Below are 20,500 nucleotides of genomic sequence, written 5' to 3'. Positions count from 1 at the left end.
GGTAGGTTGCCAGCGAAGCTGTTACCATCCGCTTATCGTATTCCCGTTGCTCCTCGGGAGCTCTTACTTTGCGTGGCCTACCATTAAGCTCGTATTCTAACTAAACCGCCTGCATACGTTACATACGATGTACGGTTTTATACGTAAACCGAGACGTACGTATTCAGATGTACTAACGCCACTCGCTTCTACGCGGGAACCTTGTAGCAGCGCCAGCCCAGTGTTCGGCGACTCCCCACTCGCCGCGATCCGTCACGCACGGTGACACCATGCCATGCCGCCCGTGTGCGCATGCGCAACGTGTTTTTTTTTTTTTAAAGCTAAATCGTCGATTTGCGACTGCGGCGGAATGCTACGACCACGAAATCCAATCCTGGGCCGTCCAGCAGGTCTCGGCGGCTCTTGAAAGACAAAGGCCGAGCGAAACCGACGGAACGTTGACCCTCAGCCGTGTTTTCTGTGGACCGCCGCGAAAGAATCGCTGGTTGGCAGAGGTAAACAGCTTCGCCATTAAAGAAAAAAAAAAGAAATGTGATAGGCGAGAAATTAGGCGACGAGAGGGAAGAGTTATAAGAGTCGAAAGCTCTAGTTGAGAGTTCGGTTGCACGCAATTACCGTCTCGGTAATGCGTGTGGTACGCTTGGCACACGTTATACATAATTGACACACTTGTGCACTTCATCACTTTTGGCCTTGGAAAGGCCGGTTTTCCGGCCTATTTGCAAATATCTTTTTTATTCTTCTTACGCATATTTTCTTACGAAATTGTTTGGGCGAAATACAGAACCCTTAGACTAATTTCCCTGTTCTTGAATCTAACTCCTGCTTATATGTGAACCTACGTTAAATCTGACATTCAATCGGTGCCGCACTGGGAACCAGACTGCGGTTTTGTTTTTGCCCCAAGTTCCACGCCCGTCCGGCTCACAGTAGAAACGTGCTGGAAAAGGGCATCGCGCGCATCGAAGATGCGCAGCTGCTTCGTTTTCCATCGCCCTAGCCAACGCGCACTTATTTAGTAGCGTTCTTCGATCGCCCTCGCCGGTTTCGAAGCGCCGCCGTTGACTCCGTGCCTTGCAGATCTCGGTGGTAACCGAAGACTCGTCAAGAGCGCGAAATAGAAACCTGCGATGTCGGGCCTCCGTGAAACGCCTTCGAACTTCAAAGCCTCGGTAGGGTGTGAACTTCGGCCTGTTAACTTATATTAAATTCATATATTTTTTTATAGTTGCATTTGTAGACCTCACCCAACACTACAGACTCGAAAGACGCAGATTCCCGCCACCGCACGATAAACTGAACAGGAACGAGGCCGTGGCATTACGCTTGCTCCAGACACACACCTAACCTAGCCTTGCTATCTTACACCACTGCTATCCGCGTTTGTACACAACAGACGCGTGTAAAACATGCGGACGCAGAGCAACGCTGCGACACATGCTGTGGGGGTGTACCGGCAACAACGGTAATCAAAGCAACTCCGTTGGCGACGCGTCCATAATCGCGGCTGTTGCCAGAGTAGTAGGCTCGAGCTCCGTTCTTCCCGACGCCGCCCTGGATGCGGGAGCCGCCGGGGACCTTCTCCGTAGGCGTCGCCGCCGCTGGGAGGCGGCTATCAGAAGTTCAGAGCTGGCAGACCAGCTCTGGGCCGTCCGGCAAGCCGAAGATGCCGCTCGAGTCCAAGAACTTCGAGCCGTCACCTGAGGCCACCACATCAAGAACTGCCGGACTATTTGGTTTGGTTTGGTTTGGTTTGGTTTGGAGCCTGTAGATGTAGCACAACCCACTACGGGGGATTGGCCATGAATCGGGCGGCAGTGGGTTGAAAAAGAATGAATACCTAAATAGGAATTTTTTTTAATGAAAATGTGATATTAAATTAATTCTAATCGTTAATAATAATTTTCATGATATAGTTTCTTAAGCTTAGAAGTTCATATTTTTGGTTTCTTGTTTTGGAAAATAAAACCGTAAATTTAGCATGGAAGTCTCCTTGTTTCCATTATAAAATTATATATGGCATCACATACGTTCCTATTACAGTGTCCTAGTGCCGACGCCCCCAGAGACAGAATAATAGGTAGCGTGATGGCTAATCCAAGTTGGCGGAAGGGACCTTCTAGAAGTCGTTTTCTATGCACGTTGAATCTACGACACTCAATAAAAAAATGATCCATAGTTTCGGGTTCATTGCAGTAAAAACATTTAGGAGAAGGTGCCAAACCAGACCTGTGAGAATAGAAATTAAGCCGTGGTATTCGGCAACGCAGACGCGTAAATGAAACTTCAAATTTTCTTGTTGCACACCACCCGCTGTGCCAAGGAAATCTAAGGTGCTGAAAATCGACGTTATCTAATACACATGATTTGGCATTTTCTTCTTGGATGGAAAATTTTTAAAATCTTGCAGAAGTGACGTATGCTGAGGGTTTTAAGATCCTCAGTACCGGGCCTTTAAGAGATGCCGCTGCTAGTGCGTCTGCTGACTCGTTTAAAGTGAGCCCCACGTGCCCTGGCACCCATACCAGGTGGATGAGGCGTAAATGTTGGGGAACCAGTGAATGAAATTCTTGGAGAATGATACTTGAATTGGGCACAGATAAAGCGGAGCAAACAGACAAGGAGTCGGTTAAGATTACGGCTGAAGAAATAGATGTCGGAAGTTTGCGTAGAGCGAGGATGATTGCCAATAACTCTGCTTGAAATATTGGCGTAAAATCGGGTAGTCGAAGAGAGAAAGACCAATTTAATGATGTCGAAAAAATGCCCACTCCGGCCTTCTCTTCACTGACAGAAGCATCTGTGGCTATTACTGCATTTATTTGGAGGTTTTCAAGGTGGTCATCTAATAAACCTTTTAGGTATCGAATAGGTAGAAGCTTAGCGTTATTGGGAAATATATCGCCAAATTCAACACTTACTGTCGAAGTAGGTAAATTTTGAAAAGCCACATCACGGATTGATATTTGTAATGGCTGTAATAGTTTCTGCACAAAAACAACCTGGGGACAGTGCAGTCTGGGCCATTGATTCTCAAAGAATGCAGTTGGTTCTCGAGTAAAAATATAGTAGGAGCGTCTCTGGGGAGAGGCATAGATGTTTAGAAATGTTTGGACTGTCAGTATACGAAATCGAGTTTGAAGAGAAGGCAGGTGAGTTTCATGATATAAGATATTATTTGCTACAAATTTTGGAAGGCCGAGACACAGACGTAGTGATTCGCGTTCTAAAAGAACCAGAGGACGTAACTTATACGTAGGACCTCCTGAAAATAACACGCATCCAAACTCTAGAATGGGGCGGACATACATACAATAAATCATCAGCAAGGTCTCCCTGCGCATTCCAAAACGACTGCTGCAGACTCTTCGTAATAAACCAAGAGCGCGTGCTCCCTTAGATGCGATGTATTCTATGTGTGTCTGCCAATTTAGCTTTTCGGTGTAAATCATGCCCAGATATTTTAAAGAATGTACCTGCGGAATAATCTCCTGGCCATATGACAGTGTTATTCGGATAGGAAAACTCAAGGGAAAGACAAGGATCGCACTTTTGTTGACATTTAGCGACATTTGTATTCCTTTTAGCCAAGTTTCAATCTGATTCAGATACGACTGCAAAGTTTTATATAGGCTGTGTATATCATTCGATACCGTGAAAAATGCGATATCATCAGCGTATACGTATACCTGTACGTCATGATGTGTCGGGATGTGATTTAGTAGAATATTGAATAGTACTGGGGAAAGTACCGCACCTTGAGGGACGCCCCTTGTCTGTTTGTAACTTTTAGATGAAACACCGTTTCGATAACAATAAAACGTTCGTCCGCTTAGGAAATTTTGAATCCATGCAATTATATACTGTGGAAGATTCACACTATTGAGACTATTGATTAAAGTACTGTGGTCGACACTGTCATACGCCTTCGCAATGTCTAATGTCACTAGGGCCGCATACTGGTTGTTGCGGCGAGCGAGTTGGATTCTACTCTCCAAGTCAACATGAGCACACCAAATTGAGCAGCCGGGCCTGAATCCTATTTGAGAATCATTTAATATTTGGTTCTCGCCTATCCATCTATCAACGTGACCATAAAGAACTCTCTCGATTAACTTTACCAGATTTGAGGTCAGGGAAATAGGTCTAATGTTGTCTATTGAATATCCATCGCCTGGCTTTTTGAGTAGTGGAATTATTTTGGCAACCTTCCAATCTGGATGAATCCATGCATTCTTAATCGAGTAATTTATAAAATTAAGCAAATCCTGGGGATACAATTCGAATAATACTTTTATCATTGCTGTAGTTATGCCATCAGGGCCTGGGGCTGAAGCTGGCAGCATCTTTACCTCTCTCATTAATTCTTCTAATGTGACCGTTACGTACTCATTAGCTGGTTCAGGTGCCGGTATATGATAGGGGCGAAGCGACGTGAATCGGTGCTCTAAGCCTTTTGCAATATCCTCCAGTGACTGCACCAATTCAGTGGAAGTTAAGCTGACTGACTCTACATTAACTGGGGCTGAAACAATCTTTTTAGACCGTAGAAATCGAAATAGGGCTTTTTTATTACTAGACTGCGATAGGTAACTGTAATGTTTGGTGTTATAATTTTCTTTCGCTTTTTCAACTGTTTGCCTGAATGTAGCTGCAGCAAACTTATAGTCATTCCAATTTCGTGGACATTGATTATACAGTAACTTTCTCCAGGCTGCCTTTCTTCTTCTATATTCGCGTGCACAGTCCGGATTCCACCATGGAGAATAAGTACCACCTTTTGTTGACTGCATACTGAACTTGCATTTTTTATAACTGTCACTTAGCACTTGACACAAATTAACTGCCTTAACTTCATCATTTAGGCCAACCTGTTTTTCTAAAGCTGATCGCAGCGAAACTTGAAATTTAGCATAGTTAACATAGGTGCGGACATGTTTTTCAACCAAATTAATTGGGCGCGTTATATCAAAAGTTATTGGAAGATGGTCGCTATTTGTGGCCGAGGTAATAGCAGACCAGGAGGAGATTACACAGCCCGAACTGGAAAAAGTGAGGTCTAACACCGAACGCGATGTGCCGGATACATAAGTTGGGGTTCTCGAATTTACACAATTAAGGTTATTTGACGAAACCCAGTCTAACAATCGTTTACCACAAGAGTCGGACCGATAACCCCATGATACGTGGTGAGAATTAAAATCACCAGCTATGATTATATCCTTTCTGCATGCTGCAATCGCGGCATCAAGAGGGCCTGTATTGTGGACTCCTGTAGGGAAATAAGCATTGATTATCGAAAATGGGGCGCATCCAGGAAGCGTTACATCCAATGCTAGAATCTCACTTTCAGTGGAGAATGACTGGTGACTAATTTTAGCTCTATGACAAATCTTTGTTGAGATGAAAAATGCTAATCCCCCTCTACAAGAAGGACGATCTAGACGAAAACTGCGATAATTCTTTAAATGATATTTCTTTTCTGTGGATAACCAAGTTTCTTGTAGAATAATCAAATCAGGAGAAAGATCCTCACAGAGATATAAGAGATCAGCGGCTGCAGCAAAAATGGAACGACAGTTCCACTGCAGTACTTTCAAGCTTCCTATGTTGACGATATTCCGGCAGTGTTAACTGCCGTTTGTAGAATGTTATCCTTTAGGAAATCATCCTTTGATAAGCTCTTATTTTCACTCTTTTTAGCTTTTAGTTTGTGTAGGGTAGTAGCCCTCGGGGAGAATGGGGAAGCACGACGTTTATAAGTTCTAGCATCCAAATCCATGGTCTCCATGCTATCGGAACCGGATTCGTGACTCTGAAAGCCCTCATGTTCTACATGAGTTGCGGGAGCTTCGGAGGCATCAGTACTGCGAGGCGAGATCTCTGCCGATACGTGTTTCTCTATGTTCTCATCGGAGACTGTGATTTCAGAGGCAACACTTGGACGAGCAGGAACATGTAAAATTTGCGACAACTGAGAGGAGAGAACTTGTCCAATGGTCTCTGACAGGTTTACAAATAAAGTGTCAAGGGCTTTTGCCATAGCTTTCTCAACGGCAGCAGCTACAACATCACCAAGAGATGCATCCATGGCTTTTGAGTGACGAGCAGCAGCTGCAGCATAGCCAGATGATTTCTCTAATGAGAGTGCACGAGCTTCACGACGCGAACACCGTTTCCGTTCTATAATTTGTAGAATTTCGAGCTCTTGGTCTCTCGCAGGGCATTGCGCACAGTCCGCAGGGTGGGAACCTTCACACAAACAGCATCGTTCGCTCTGAGAGGAACACGTTTTTCCATCGTGGCTTTCTCCGCAAACGCGGCACCGAAGCTCTGATCGACATCCCTTAAAACTATGGCCGTATCGCCAGCATTGAACGCATTGCAATGGGCGGGGAGAAATTGCTTCCACCCTGTATATTAATGGCCACGCCTTGATCTCTGACGGCCTATTTGTGCCTGCAAAGGTGACAATAACCGACTCTGTGGGGGTTCTTTGATTCTCACAAACGCGTGAACATCGGTAGACGGAGACGGCACCTGCCGGGGAGAACATCTGCAGGACCTCTGAAGCACACAGGCTCACGTCGACTCCACGTACTAGACCCTTAACGCAAGCTAGATGAGCAGGAATAAAAGGCCTCACCGGGTGGTTCGCGAACATTTCGCACTTCAGAAGGTCGGACACGCAGGTCTGGTCAGGCGAACAGCAAAGAATGCCCCCTCTGCCAAATTGGCGGACCTCGGTTATGCTTTGGAAATGCGGGGTTGCTTTCCGCAGCTCTTCTTGAATCACCTTGGGATTCTTCACGCGGATGAATCCCCCATTGGTCGGCACTAGAGCCACTGGAACGCTGTTAATGCCACTGCGCAAGAAAGCCTCTATAGGTATGTCATTAGTGGGAAGCGAAGCCGTCCAGAGGAAAGATCTCTGGCCGGGAGAAGAAAGAGACATTAGGAACTCTCAATAAGAGGAAAATACAAAACAAAACTAAAGAAAATCAAACCGCCCGATACTTGACCAAATCCCCGCAGAGAATCAGAGCGGGGAAGCGGGGAACCACAGTCGCAAGCGAAAGGTGCCGGCGTTTTCGCTCGAACCCTGAGGGAGCCTGAGCAGGAGAACGGGCGCTCGGTGCAACTATTCTTTACTAAAGTTTCTTCTTCTTCTTCTTCTTCTGTACCCGCCGCGGTTGCTCAGTGGCTATGGTGTTGGGCTGCTGAGCACGAGGTCGCGGGATCGAATCCCGGCCACGGCGGCTGCGTTTCGATGGGGGCGAAATGCGAGAACACCCGCGTACTTGGATTTAGGTGCACGTTAATTTGCACCGTCATGCGATAAGAGCCGCGTGCCCCAGATACCTACACCAGGCATAACGCCCTGTCGCGGGCCGTTCTCGCTGCAGCCGACCTCGTTCATCCGTCGCACGCTTGAGGGCAGCACAGTAACAGCGCGCAAGCGCCCCGTCACGTGGTGTCTTTTAATATTTCGCGGGATTACTTTGGAACGTGGCCTAAAGGACCACGCGAGATATATCATGTTGGAAACAATTTATGGAGAGGTTTCTCAAGGTGCTCTACAACTTTGCGTATCACAATTGGGGTCTGCAGCCAATACTTAAAATGTTGATTAATTAAACATAACTAATCCGTTAGTTAAGCGGAAAATAAAAAAAAATAGCCTGAGTAACTCTAGGCCAGTCCCAACATTATTATGCATTCGGTTCAACTCGCGTCCGGAGTTCCTTTCATATTTACAACTTTGGCTCGAGTTTTGTTTGACAACCTGTATATTGCATGCCGCTTACCCAAGTTAGGGGCTACAACGCAGCAGTATTCATCCGCATTATACTGACTACGAACAAGCCAGATCTCCCATCAATAATTATCCCACTTGCAAGGAATGCTATATAGGCATTCCTTTTCACTGTGAGTTTGATGGCGCATATCTCCAAACTGGCGTCATTCTTGAAATTCATTCCAAGTGGGTACGCCTTGCAAACCCACCGCCTACGATTCGTAAATTGCAACACGTGTCTTATAATTGGTTAATTTTCTCGTTAATCAGTTGATTAAATGCTTGGCTTTCTCGTGCAAGTAATGTCCGCCTCTCTGAGTAATCCAGCTCAAGGATTAGGATTGTGTTATCTGTAACAGGTTTCTTTTTTTTTTTTGGAAATCCGTAAAACTTAAATCCGCAAAATCCGTAAAATCCGTAAAGTCTGTACCATCCATAAATCCGTAAAACTTAGAAGAAGCTCACGGACACGTTAAAGCTTTCCGTAGAATAAGGACAAATGGACTAATTGCTCTATATAAAAGACATCTGAGTGTAATAAAATTGAAGCGACATAAACAGCGAATAGAAAATAAAAGGGACAGAAAGAAAAAGAATGCACGGTGAGTATTTTTTGTTTGGAGTTTTCCGCTTTGCCGGTCATCTCGGCCCGCGGTCCGGCCTGGACGACGCCGCCACCGTCGTCGTCGTCGTCGTCGTCGGCGCCGGCGACGCCTGCGGGCAGAGCGCGAACAGCCGCGTGCGAGCCCTCTTCACGAACGCCTGCTCGGGCGTCGTGAGGAGCTGGCACATGCGGCGCTCGCCCTCCGAGACGTTCTCGCGCATCGCGTACTCGAACACGGCCTCCTGCTGGCGGAACTGGTTCGAGCCGGTCGAGCCGACGCAGCGCCGGTACCAGAAGTCGGTGCGGCTCTCGAGCGTGGCCGCCTCGGCCTCCATGCGGCCGCGGCCGAACGCCTCCACCTGGCGGTCCAGCTTGGCCGCGAAGTGGCGGTACAGCGCCTCGTCCACGCGGTTCGCCCGCTCCAAGATCCTGCGCGCGGGGACGGTTGAGGACGAATGACGCGCATCACATGCAGAAAGGGGTGTATAGACGACACTGTGTATATATATATATATATATATATATATATATATATATATATATATATATATATATATATATATATATATATATATATATATATATATATATATATATATATATATATATATATATATATAGTAGGTAACAGGAATTGTTCAGGCGACCTTTCAAACGTAAAGAACTTGAGCGCTGCTGCAAGGTAAACAGAACAAGTATTTTGTTTCAACAGTTTCTACCACTGGACCGATCTTCATCAGGTTTTCTCTCTCTCTCTCTTTCTCTCTCTCTCTCTCTCTCAGCAGTAGGAGCCGAAGCCTTCACGCATAACGCTGGAGCACCTGAGGACTGAGGTCAAATTGGTTCTCTTCCTCAATACATTTCATCCATATGCGTTCACAGGCAACAATTGGAATGAGATGAGGGGTGCTGAGGGCCACGGGTTAATTGCTGGAGTCATGTGGGAGGTGCTGGCCGAATACTGCACCAGGGAGGCCAATTCCTGTTCTCGTGAGGGAGTGTCTCCGCTGAACCTTGGTGGGCCTTCCTAATTTGGTTGCACCTGCACTATCCACACTTGCTCGCCCCAATTTTTTTTTTTTTCGTCGGTGTCAGGCGCCACTTTAAACCTGGAAATGTAGTGGACTGGAGGCGGATTCCAACTTACGAAGAGAAGAAGTTAAATTCTAGAAACTCTCTCAAGTGCAATTTTGATTTATGGCCTGCGATGGTCTTTTTTTCTTTTAAAATAAAGCGTGTGTTTGATCACGTTACCGCGCGCTAACTCAACCCTCCCAACACCTCATTTCGCGAGCTTTATCACGTGAGCTCCGACATTCGGCGAGAGGGAAGACGGCGCGCTTCAAGTCACCGCCCTTCTCGACTCGCCCTCACACGCTTATCCTCGCACCCACAGCACACGACCTTATCGCGCTTGTACTTTATACGGTTCATCAAGACAACGGCGGGAATAGGCCTGGAGTGTCCACGTAATTCCAAACTCAATAACTAATAGAAGAAATAAAAAGGAAACACGAAACACAGTGTAAAACTGGGCTTCACTGCAATAATATTCTTCATGGGGCAAAGCCCACTTCAATGATCTCCCTTCCGCTTACTACTGCCGATTGAAGTGAGCTTTCCCACACTAAGATAGCTTGTGCGGTGAAACCCACTTTTGTGTTGCAAATTCAAGTGCTTGCATTGTAAAACGCACTATACAAGGTCGCTGCACATCGTGACGCAGGGTGTGCGGCGCCGGGTGAACATTGACCAGGGCGGGTGCGTGCAGTATCAAGGTAGTGACAGTGGTGATGCGACAGCGTGAGCGTATCGAACACCATATCGATTACCAGAAGAGAACGCGTGTATTAGGCAGCGCTCAAAGGGGTCTAGTCTGAACTTCTGAAGAACTTCTAGTTCGTCCACAATCACAATCTCGGCAGTGATTAGGATGCAGTATGACAGCGAGAAATGGGCCTAATGACCTATATGCAGAAATCGTTTGTCGGCGGCACAGTGGCTACGGCCTTGTGCTTGCCGAACACGAGGTTCCGGGTTCGATTCCCAGCCGCGACCCGGAAAATTGCTCGTCTACAGTGCTTTGTGAGCACTTTAAGAGGAAGCTTTAGCTCGGGCCCAACTCCGACGCGGCCTATTCAAATACATGTAAAAACGCAAAAACGTTTTTCTGAGATAACCCCTGGACCGATTTTAATGAAATTTGTTGCATTTGAGAGAGAAAGTTAAATTCTAGTGACTGTTGGAAGCGAAATTTTGATTTAGGGCTTGAATTTTGTTAAAAGGATTTTCAAAAATTCAAATGTTTGAAAAAAATAGAAGAACGAAGTTTACAAGCTAATAGCTCTGCATCAAGAACAGATATCGCGATTCTGTAAACGGCATTCATTAGACCATTCAAAGCGGACAAATTTTATATGTCAGTTTACCTTATACGTGAATTTGTTACGTTGTTTACAAAGGTTCTGCAAAAGTTGTAATTACACATCACTCCATTTTTTGAGGTTCATGTGTAACATATCAATTTTGTCCGCTTTAGATGGGCTATCAGGTACAATTCACAGAATTGCGATATCATTTTTTCTTGCTGAGTTACAGGATTGTAAACTTGATAGTTTCGTTTTCTGAAAATTTGCGTTTTTCGCCAAATTTTTATAAAAATTTGACGACCTAAATCGAAAATTCGAAACCAACAGTCACTAGATTTTAAGCTTTTCTTTTAAATGCAGCAAACCCCGTCAAATTTGGTGCAGTGGTTGCCGAGAAAAACGAATTCTCCTTTTACATGTATTTAGATAGGAGCACCCGAGCTAAAGCTTCCTCTTAAGCATCCCGATGGGGTCAAAACTAACCTGAATTTCCCGGTGCCTGCTGTAGCCCATGTGTTTCTTTGTTATGTGATCCGATTCCATAATTATTTGTTCTAGAAACTGCAACAGTTAATGCAGAAACTCTGGTGGCTATGGTTGAAAACTTGGTAATACTGGCTATTCTCTCAGCGCTTCTGCTTAATAGGTGTGCGCACTTGGTCAATTATATAGCGTTTAGCAAAAGAAAATGCCGGAAATTTTCAATAATATCAGGTTTTCTATTGTAGTAAAATGTTTCCGCATGTCCCAACTTGATCCCCACAACGCCCGAACGCCCATTCCACATCAACGAAAAATTAAAGCAGCTTGTTCACTTTTATTTAGGATCGCGACTCGTGAAAGATGCAATGAAATGTTACAAGAGTAAAAGAATTTGCTATATTAATTATGTAGTAATTGGTTTTCTGAACTATCCACAACAGAAAACTCGTTCCAGCATATCAAAAAACGCTACTATGGGGGAGAAATTCGGACATGTTGGTTTTGCATCTTCAGGCAAAATTGATAAAATGGTGACAATGCACCGATAGCATACCTGCCAACTGTGAACATACGATTTGGTAAAAAATCCTGCGGACATAAAAAAAACATTAAGCCTAGGCGTGGGGATATCACGCCTGTAAGTTTGCCCTGAGCGTACACGTTTTGTTGCATACATACACATTTTTTAACGATTTAAATTAACACGCAGAGCACAACCAGAAGTAAGCCTGGGGCAGCAGAGACAGACAACATTGTTTCCAGATTAGTGACTTGATCAGCGACTTCGCTACTACCGATTTCGAGTGCTTCAGGAACTTGTCTGAATAAGCTTACTTGAGCCATGTACACCTCTCGTATAAGGTGTCTTGCAAAGGAGCGATGCACGTATACATTCTCAGCATTTCTTTTTTCTTGCGCGTAATTTGTTGCAAGTATGTGTCGCTCCATCTTTCAAGAGATTTAAAACATTTTCGGGAAACCAATCTGTCTTTCGGAATAGCTTATGCAACATTCGCAGAATCGTAAGCCGAACCATAATTCGTGAACGTTACGACAAAAAAAATTCCTGAGAGTCGGCAGGTATGAGAGATCGACCGACACTTAAAATGCACATACATTGAGTCAGCTTTGTCTGTGTCGGTCTATCCGTGCGTTTACATAGTTTTTGCGTCTCTTGCCTGAAACTACTAGGGTGTTCGCATTAGGTTTCTTCCGCCTAATTCAGAATTTTGAAATGTCAAACAGCTTAACAAAAGTTACGAGTTGGGCTCTGATCGTTAAAGAAGGGGGGGGGGGGCGCAGTAAAAACAAATACTAAATCAGCTCAGAGTGACAAAATAGTATTTAAAAACTATATATTCGCTAATTTCACAATAATAGGTTGATTATTACAAAAGACAACGGAGGCCTAAGTTCCATATTTTTTTTTTTAATTTCGCGCCCAAACTCCAGCGCCGGTACGTCAGCGTGATGTCACGGATTTCAAAGTACTTTTTTTTCGTATTTGAGCCACGTTAATTACGGGGTTTTACGTGCCAAAACCACTTTCTGATTACGAGGCACGCCGTAGTGGAGGACTCCGGAAATGGAGGACTCCGGTAGTGGAGGACTCCGGACTCGACCACCTGGGGTTCTTTAACTTGCACATAGATCTAAGTACACGGGTGTTTTCGGATTTCGCCCACATCGAAATGCGGCCGCCGTGGCCGGGATTCGATCCCGCGACATTGTGCTCGGCGGCCCAACACCAGAGCCACTGCGCAACCACGGCGGGTCTGGGCCACATTGGCTCACTAAACGTTCTCAAAACTTGCCGTGTTCAATCTTTGGCTCCGTCAGAACGCAACGTAGTTTTATTTTTACCGATAAACTACTATACTACGACCTAGCAGACTCCGTCAAGATCTGTGACGTCACGGTGAGCTGGTGCGGGAACTTTGAGCTGGTGTCGCCACCCGAATTTCGTATTTGAGTTTTTTTCTGGCTTGCCAAACCTCTTCTATTGCTAATGAGTTCCTTTTCTCTTCTTTTTTTGTAGTGTACAATATTTCCTAATACAGGTGAAATCAATAAAAAGGTTGCTCGCTGTGTACTAAAGCCCCTGGATTAAAGAGTTAATATAATCAACTCTAAAGGAAAAGCTCCTCCATAGCGCCCCTGCATGGAATCGACAACATCAATGGCGCCGCCATGTTGCTACTCGGTGAACGGCGCGCAGGCGCAGACGACGAGATGCGATTCAGACGCGACGCGCAATCAGTGCGATCTCGCGAGCCTCCCTCGGTAAGGTGGCGCCGTCTGGTTCGGGCGCCTGCAAACGCATTCTTACGTACGCATTCCGTACATTTTTGCATCAAAATGTTCTAAATAGTCATCCAATCTTTCTAAAAAATATACGTAATGAACTTTAGAGATTGTCCATATACGTGTGCGCTACACGTAAATTCTTCTTTTGCATAATATTTTAGACATTTTGAGCGTTACAAGAATGAGTCGTAGCAACATGGCGGCGCCTTTGCGGTTGTCCCTTTCCTCGCTCAGCTTTTCCGCTAGAGTCGATATACTAACTCTACGCTCTGTAGCTTCGAAAAGTAGCAAAATGCTTTGATTTTTGCCGCCGAGCTACACTATTGGACATTAACTTCAGCGTGCCCCCTGGTGTTAAAGCCCCTTAAACTTCGTAAAGTAGCGGCGCGCTTAGAAAGAAGGCCGCCTCCTCCTCGCGCGCTCTGGCCGAGGCCGCGTCGCTATTGGCCTAATAGCATCACGTGGGCCCTCGCGCCTTGCTTCAGCGCCATTTTTGCTCGAGAATCGTCTCCGGAGTGGCGAGGAGTGTATGTTGGCGCCGTTGCTACGCTCTAGCGGTGTAGGCGGCGCCACGGTCGAGGAGGGAGCGCGAAAGAGGAGAAACGAGGAGGAGTGAAGGCGGAGGAGGAGAGCGTCGCTACTTTACGAAGTTTAGGGACCTTAACTGGTGTGAGTGAAGAGAAGTTAGCGGGCCACGTGCGCCGCGCCCGACCAATCAGCAAACGTGCATATACATAACCTCCACAATCGCAAATGTATACATAGACTGGCACGTGTTTTCCGAGTTGTCGTGCTCTTCTCCCCACTTGCTCACGCGAAGGGAAACTTTAGGAGCGAACGGCTTTGAAAGAGACGCCGCAAACAAGCCGATTTTTTCGCGGTGCCAACGGGAGCGCTCAATGTGAATCTTCTCTTGGCACAGACCACGAGGTGCAGGCGGCAGTCGTCACCATACCTTTGTGAGATCCAGGAGTTTCACTCTGTGTATACTGCATTCTCGCCTCACCTGACCGCGTCCTCGGCAGGTGGCGGGTAGCGGTGGACGCGCACGTTGTGCTTGAATGCGACCATGTCGTCCAGCTGCCAACCGAGCAGTTCGCGCAGCAGCACCACCGACTCGGTGAAACGCTCGGCGATCATGACGAGGTGGAAGTCCCGGTCCACGGACTGCACGAACCGGGACACCTCGTCGTCGCTTCCGCGGCCCGCCAAGTCGTCGCCGTCGATGCCAAGATCGAAAGCCATCTGGTTGAAGCCCAGAGATTCGTGCAGGCGGGCGTTTCGGACCGTCTGCGGCGAGCCATAGTACTTCTGGATCGTCTCGAAGAATGGCAGCGAGCAGACGACATCGCGAAAGCGGATATTACGTATACAAACAATGTTATTACTTCCCTTTAATTCGCTGCACACGTATCGCTATGAAACTTTCGAGTGTACTTGTTTTGCTAACCTGTACGAAGAAGGGCTCCCTGAGGAAGTCGGTCAGGTTGGCGTCGTAAATGTTGTCAAACATGAAGTAGTAGAAGAGCGACGCGAACAAGTCGGTTGGACGCCGCATTATCGTCACGTAGACGGTGCCCGGGGGCATCACCTGCGGAAAATGAAATATAGCGTCGTCGGGAATTGATTCATCGAGAGAGCTATGCGGAAATTAAATTGAGCTTTGGTAAAGTGAGGGCTGCAGAATTCAGAAAAATAAATTGTGAGTTCACCCTTGTAGGGCGCAGCATTGGTAGCGCTAAACAGCGATGTCTCGCGTTGCGCTCGAGCTCTTCGGATCTAAAAACAACGCATTGGCAGCCGTATACCACAGCTTGTTTGTTTCGAAGAATTAAAGAGCTCGTTTCTTTTATTCAATACTGAGCCTATATAAAGAACAGTTTCCTACAAGTGCAGTCAAAAAAGCACCGAATTATTTATAAATGAAAGCGCAGCCACTGCGAAAGAAAAAAAAAACATAAGCTGGGACACGTGCAGCCCTCCCTGAAAGGCTGCTTTCTGCAGCTGCCGGCAGGCGGCGATACAAGCGACACAAGTTTAAGCTTAAACCCCATGCAAGCGACCTTGCGTGCGACAGCGACAAGCGACGCGATGGATATGGCTGTCGCGTTCGCTCGTCGCCTACAAGTCGTACCTCATGCGAGCGACGACTTCGAGCGACGTCGCCCCAGTGTTGCCGGTACGAGGGCAGCAATATAGGCGCCGAAACTAGCGTGACGCACGCTTTATTAACTTAAGTTGGTGTGTTTTACTGTAAAAAGCATCACAAAATATTTCGGATAGTCTTGCAGTAGGTTCTTATCCTTGCACTATAAAAATTCAATCGTTTGCTCGTTCCATGTCACAATCGGTAGTACTTGAGTCATGTACACTCGTGAGCAAAAGTATACGGACCAGGGACTGCGCGATAAAGATAATTATCTTCTCTGTCTGTGAATGCATCTTGAAATGAAAGCCTCCAGCCCAAACTTGGCATTACGAATTTTCCAGTGCACTCGTCAGTTTCCGTTTACGCGTATTAATTAATTACGAAGGAATTCTGCTTTTTCGGCGACCCTGTGGTCCGTATACTTTTGCTCACGGGTGTGCGTCAAGTCCTGGCTTCGCGCTACTGGCTAGTCGCCGAAGAGCCCGTCTTGCGCGGCACTACGCTTTTCTTTCTCACGCTTTCGCCATACCCTCCTCCTCTGCCTTCCGCCTCATAGTTCCGCTGCACTCTCCTCCTCGCCCTCTTTCGTACTTCGCTGTGCTTGTTCTCTCAGTTACGAGGGACGCCGACACTCGCCGCAGGAACGGGCGCCGAAGAGCTGAGCTCTAAGGAAAAAAATGGCTGTGGCTTAGCTAAGGTTAAGCCCAGGATGCGAAGCATACTAGCCTTTATTTTAGTTGTTGAACCACTCTTTAGCCTGGTGAACTGCTGTTGCTTGGCTATATTTGGTTCGGCTAGACGAAGAAACAACTCATGCAGGCGAGCGCACGAGCTGAGACCCGGCTATGTAGCTACGCGGCCGCAAGCGAGCGCACGAGTTGAGCCTCCGCTTTTGCAGCTGCTATGACGTCATATGGTAGCTACGCGGCCGCGCGCGGCGCAGCAAGAAAGAGCGTGGTTGTGCGGCTAGTATGCTTCGCATAAAAAACGGATTCTCGTGTTGTAACTCATACTGAGCTCTACAGTACGCACATACGCACCTCCTTGACTCCGGTCTCGTTGTAGCGCATGTGCAGCGCCATGAGGTTCGGCCGCAGCCCGCACTGCGAGTAGTTGAGCAAGTGCTTTTGCGGCGAGAAGGTCTGCGGGTAGCCCATCATGTGCTTTTCCGCCTCCCTGGGAAGCGCCAGGTTGAGGCCCTCGCTTTCGGCTCTCCGCAGAAGCAGGTTGAGCACCGACGAGCCGGCGGTCTTGTGCGTTTTCAGGAAGAACACGTCTCGCTGGGGCTCACGGCGGACCGGCGGCGAGGACGCCCACAGAGGGCGCAGCGACGAGAAGACGCTACGCACAGTGTTGCCGACAGTTATGCGTCACTATACGCCATAGCACGAAGGTGGCTGGTTCGCTGTGCTTTCAACGGCGCGGACAGCCCCAGCAAGACGGGACAGACGATGGGACGAGATCAAGAGGCAAAGCCAGATACAGCGGACACTCGCGAGCCACATTTCTGTCCATTGTCAAAGGAAATTAACGCACTACCGCATAATTAAAAGCTAATTAAAAGCACGTATATGAACTTTTCCCTCCGCCACTGAGGGAGGTGTCCAGTCACCCGGCCACGCTTCAGCAATCATTGCAGCTGGAGTGTTGGTGGCGCCGCCAAAGTGGGAGTCGCTCACAGCGGCGTCCCCTTTGACCCTGTAAAGCCCAGACACGTGTTCCACACCAAGGAAAATTGTAACAAGTTGTTCCCCTTTATTTCTGGCCAGGGAGAGTATATTTGCACAAGAACAATGCAATTAGTTATTGGTTTGTTGAACTATCCACATGTAGTTGAAACCTGTGTACTGTAGCCTACTGTAGCCATGCTGTAGCCGTGCTACCTGTGTAGCATGGCTACACAGGTAGCACAGCACTACCTGTGTAGCTACCTACAGCTACCTGTGTAGCCATGCTACACAGGTAGCTGAAACTTCACTCCATGGGTGGATGGATCCAACTTTATTGAACTTCCGGCAATGTTTAACGCGAACTTCACTCCAGCACATAAAAAATGCTACTATGGGCTTTGCGTTAAGTTTATTTTGAAGCGTCAAACTTAACGTAGCATGTACGGTACGTTGAGCATTAGAGGGTTAATAGTTAGCCGCACTCGTACAAACGTCTTAAAAGATTAATGGCTTTATATTCGAAGCGCGTCTTCGGATGCGTTCTTTAAGATAGATGCGCTCGATAAGATTATCGGCTTTATTTTCCCAATGCTGGCAGTACTTTATTCCCACCCAAGAAGAGTTTCTGTTTAGAATATATGTTCTTTGTAACCTTTCGCCATATTTTCCGGTGGATAACTCTTCGCCTGGAGCCTTGCCGTATTATTATTTATTGCTATCGAAAGCGTTCGCCAATTTTGTGGACACTGAAGCGGGCTGTATCCTGCTCGTCAACACTGTGGTTGCATCGAATACATGACATATATAGTAATGAAAGAGAGTTCATTCGATATTCGAAGGCAAATGAAATGACTGCATTTGTAATATTATGCGGGTACTGAGATCCAAGGAATACAAGAAATAACAAGGTAGATAGGACGCCGTTTTACCAACGCTGAACACGAAATATACCTTCAAAAGCACGTCGCATAATTTAAAGAAGGATCACCTAGATCACCGGCTTCCAGCGTTATTGTAGCCACTTCAGCGAATACATTTCAGTAATTAAAAAGTGGGAAATCTAGACGAGGTTATTTTTCCGTCTATGTATTTATTATTCGTTATGGTAGAAACAAAGACCATCTGGCTCGATAATCATTGTTTGTTTTAGTGCAATATCTAATTAATGCAATAGCTAATTGCTAATAATGCAATAGCTAATTAATAACTTTGGGGGAACATATTGCAGCAGGAGTGAGTCAGTGCTGAAGGCATGTGTAGGTACATCCTGTGTATCCGCAACAAGTACCGACGTGTTGACTCCAAGGGACACCGGTCCGTAGTCCGCCAAGCTGCGCAAACTGCTCAACGCAGGCGCAAATACATCGCGTGCGTATTTGTGGGAGGGACTCCGAAAGTACTGTCACATATTTTCGAAGTCGCAGAAGCCTTACCCCATGCTTCCCGCACAAACGACACGTAGCAAGTAGGGGTTAATTGGACGAGGTAATTTTCAAGATGTCGGACCCTGCGTCTTCGCCATTATCATGACGTCATGTAGCAATAAGGCTAAGCATCGAGAAAGGAGAGGAAATAGGAGGGAGGGCACTGCGCAACGCGATTGAAGCCAGACAAGTCGGCCCATCACGTGATCGTCACGTCAGAGCCTCCGCTGTACTCGAGGGGATGCACGCGCATATCTCCCCTCTAGCGCGGCCGTGGCAGAGTTACGTATCTCGCCGGCAGTGGCGTAACCATAAATTTGCTTTGCGGAGTAGTGGGCCGGGCAGGCCACATGCTAACACAGAAATTTGGAAGGTGCCAACCCTGGCTACGTCATTGAACCGCAGGGCAGCATCGCAAATGAGCCATCGATCTAAAATTACAGAAAAAAAAAAAACATATTATCGACCAATACGCAGGGTCTCAGAGGTCACGTGTTGGCAGTGGCGTAGCGAGTTGAGGCTGACTAGGCTCCAGTAAAATTCCTGGCTACGCGCCTGCGTCTTAGGGCGACACTGCGAGAAAAAAAAAAAAAAGCACTGGGAATGGCTTCACAAAGAGTTCGCCTGCCAGGCCTGGCTGCGTCACGTAATGTTCTCTCTTATAAACTAATTATTTCGTCCATGGTCCGAATCGAACTGGTGTTTTCAGTACGACACGGTCGACGACGACGTGTGCGGGATATCGTGTGCACTCACCTGATGATAGCCAAGCCGGCCACGACGAAAGTCAGCGAAACCGTTTTCCTGCCTTTGCACATCCTTCGAGACAGACGCATCCCAGGCGGGGATCTTCTTTAACTTCGTCTCTCTCCGACAGTCGCGAGCGAATCACGCGTCATTGCCGATGATGATAAGCAAGTGCCAAGTAGCACGCGCGTCGCTGATGACGACGACGACCTTAAACTGTTTGGAACATACCCACTCGCTGATTGGCGAAGAGTCGGGCAGGTTTTTACATATGTCACTGGACCATGTCGGAAAATTTGTTATACGCAGGAATTTGTAAACCGTCAACCAGGAGACGCTGTACCACTGAAATATTTTAAGGTAGCAATTATATGGACACTCCAAGCGAATTTCCACCGTCGTCGGCGTGGGGCTGGTGGAATGCGGACATATTCAAGTATATGTATCCTAAGTTGCTCTAAACCACATTCAGAATAATGTGGCACTGGAATGGAAGCTAAAGCTGCTGTCCGCCCAGAGAAAGGCGATCACGGTGTACAGAATGAAAGCTAACACCAGCAAACCAGGAACATGATATTGTGAATACACACGTCCTTCACCACAAGCTTGTCTGCGTCAAAACAGTCTTCTTGGCCCTGAGCTCAAGTGTCAAAGAAAGCCTTATAGTTCAGACTCCAGTGCCACAATATTCTGCAACAGTAGCATGAGGGGTCATGCACACGAGATCATTGAACCTGCAAACAATCGCACTGACTTGAAAACCCAGAGTCAATGACTCCACGAAGCAACTCCACCGCAACCAGTCCCTTGACATGACCTGGCAACCCTAGACATACGACCACACGTGCTACTGGAAACAATTCTCAAAATTGGTATTTACTGGAACTGGCTGCTGACGGGCAATTTACTGGTTTCACGTACTTTTTTTTTCAGTGAAAAAAAAAACAAC

General features: G+C 46.9%; 1 protein-coding gene across 1 annotated transcript; it reads right to left on the bottom strand.

Annotated features, from left to right (window-relative positions):
* Window positions 1-8,310: 8,310 nt before the first annotated feature.
* On the bottom strand, window positions 8,311-19,702 carry LOC135896323 (galactose-3-O-sulfotransferase 3-like). The gene is made up of 5 exons (XM_065424687.1): window positions 19,561-19,702; window positions 16,751-17,051; window positions 15,012-15,152; window positions 14,568-14,851; window positions 8,311-8,831 (listed from the first exon to the last, which is right to left on the bottom strand). The coding sequence occupies exons 1-5, from the start codon at window positions 19,638-19,640 to the stop codon at window positions 8,438-8,440; spliced, it is 1,200 nt and encodes a 399-aa protein (XP_065280759.1). The 5' UTR covers window positions 19,641-19,702; the 3' UTR covers window positions 8,311-8,437.
* Window positions 19,703-20,500: the final 798 nt, after the last annotated feature.

The sequence above is a fragment of the Dermacentor albipictus genome, chromosome 6 (assembly GCF_038994185.2).
Source record: "Dermacentor albipictus isolate Rhodes 1998 colony chromosome 6, USDA_Dalb.pri_finalv2, whole genome shotgun sequence".
Taxonomy (NCBI): domain Eukaryota; kingdom Metazoa; phylum Arthropoda; class Arachnida; order Ixodida; family Ixodidae; genus Dermacentor; species Dermacentor albipictus.
The sequence above is the reverse complement of the archived record's forward strand: the minus strand, read 5'-3'. Positions and strand labels throughout refer to the sequence as shown.

Excerpts from the sequence above, each read along its gene's own strand:
- LOC135896323 (XM_065424687.1), bottom strand. The coding sequence starts at position 19,640 with ATGCGTCTGTCTCGAAGGATGTGCAAAGGCAGGAAAACGGTTTCGCTG. Across the intron at positions 14,852-15,011 it reads GGGAGCCCTTCTTCGTACAG|ACGGTCCGAAACGCCCGCCT; the intron begins GTTAGCAAAACA and ends GGCTCGCCGCAG. Across the intron at positions 8,832-14,567 it reads CCTGCCGAGGACGCGGTCAG|GATCTTGGAGCGGGCGAACC; the intron begins GTGAGGCGAGAA and ends CCCCGCGCGCAG.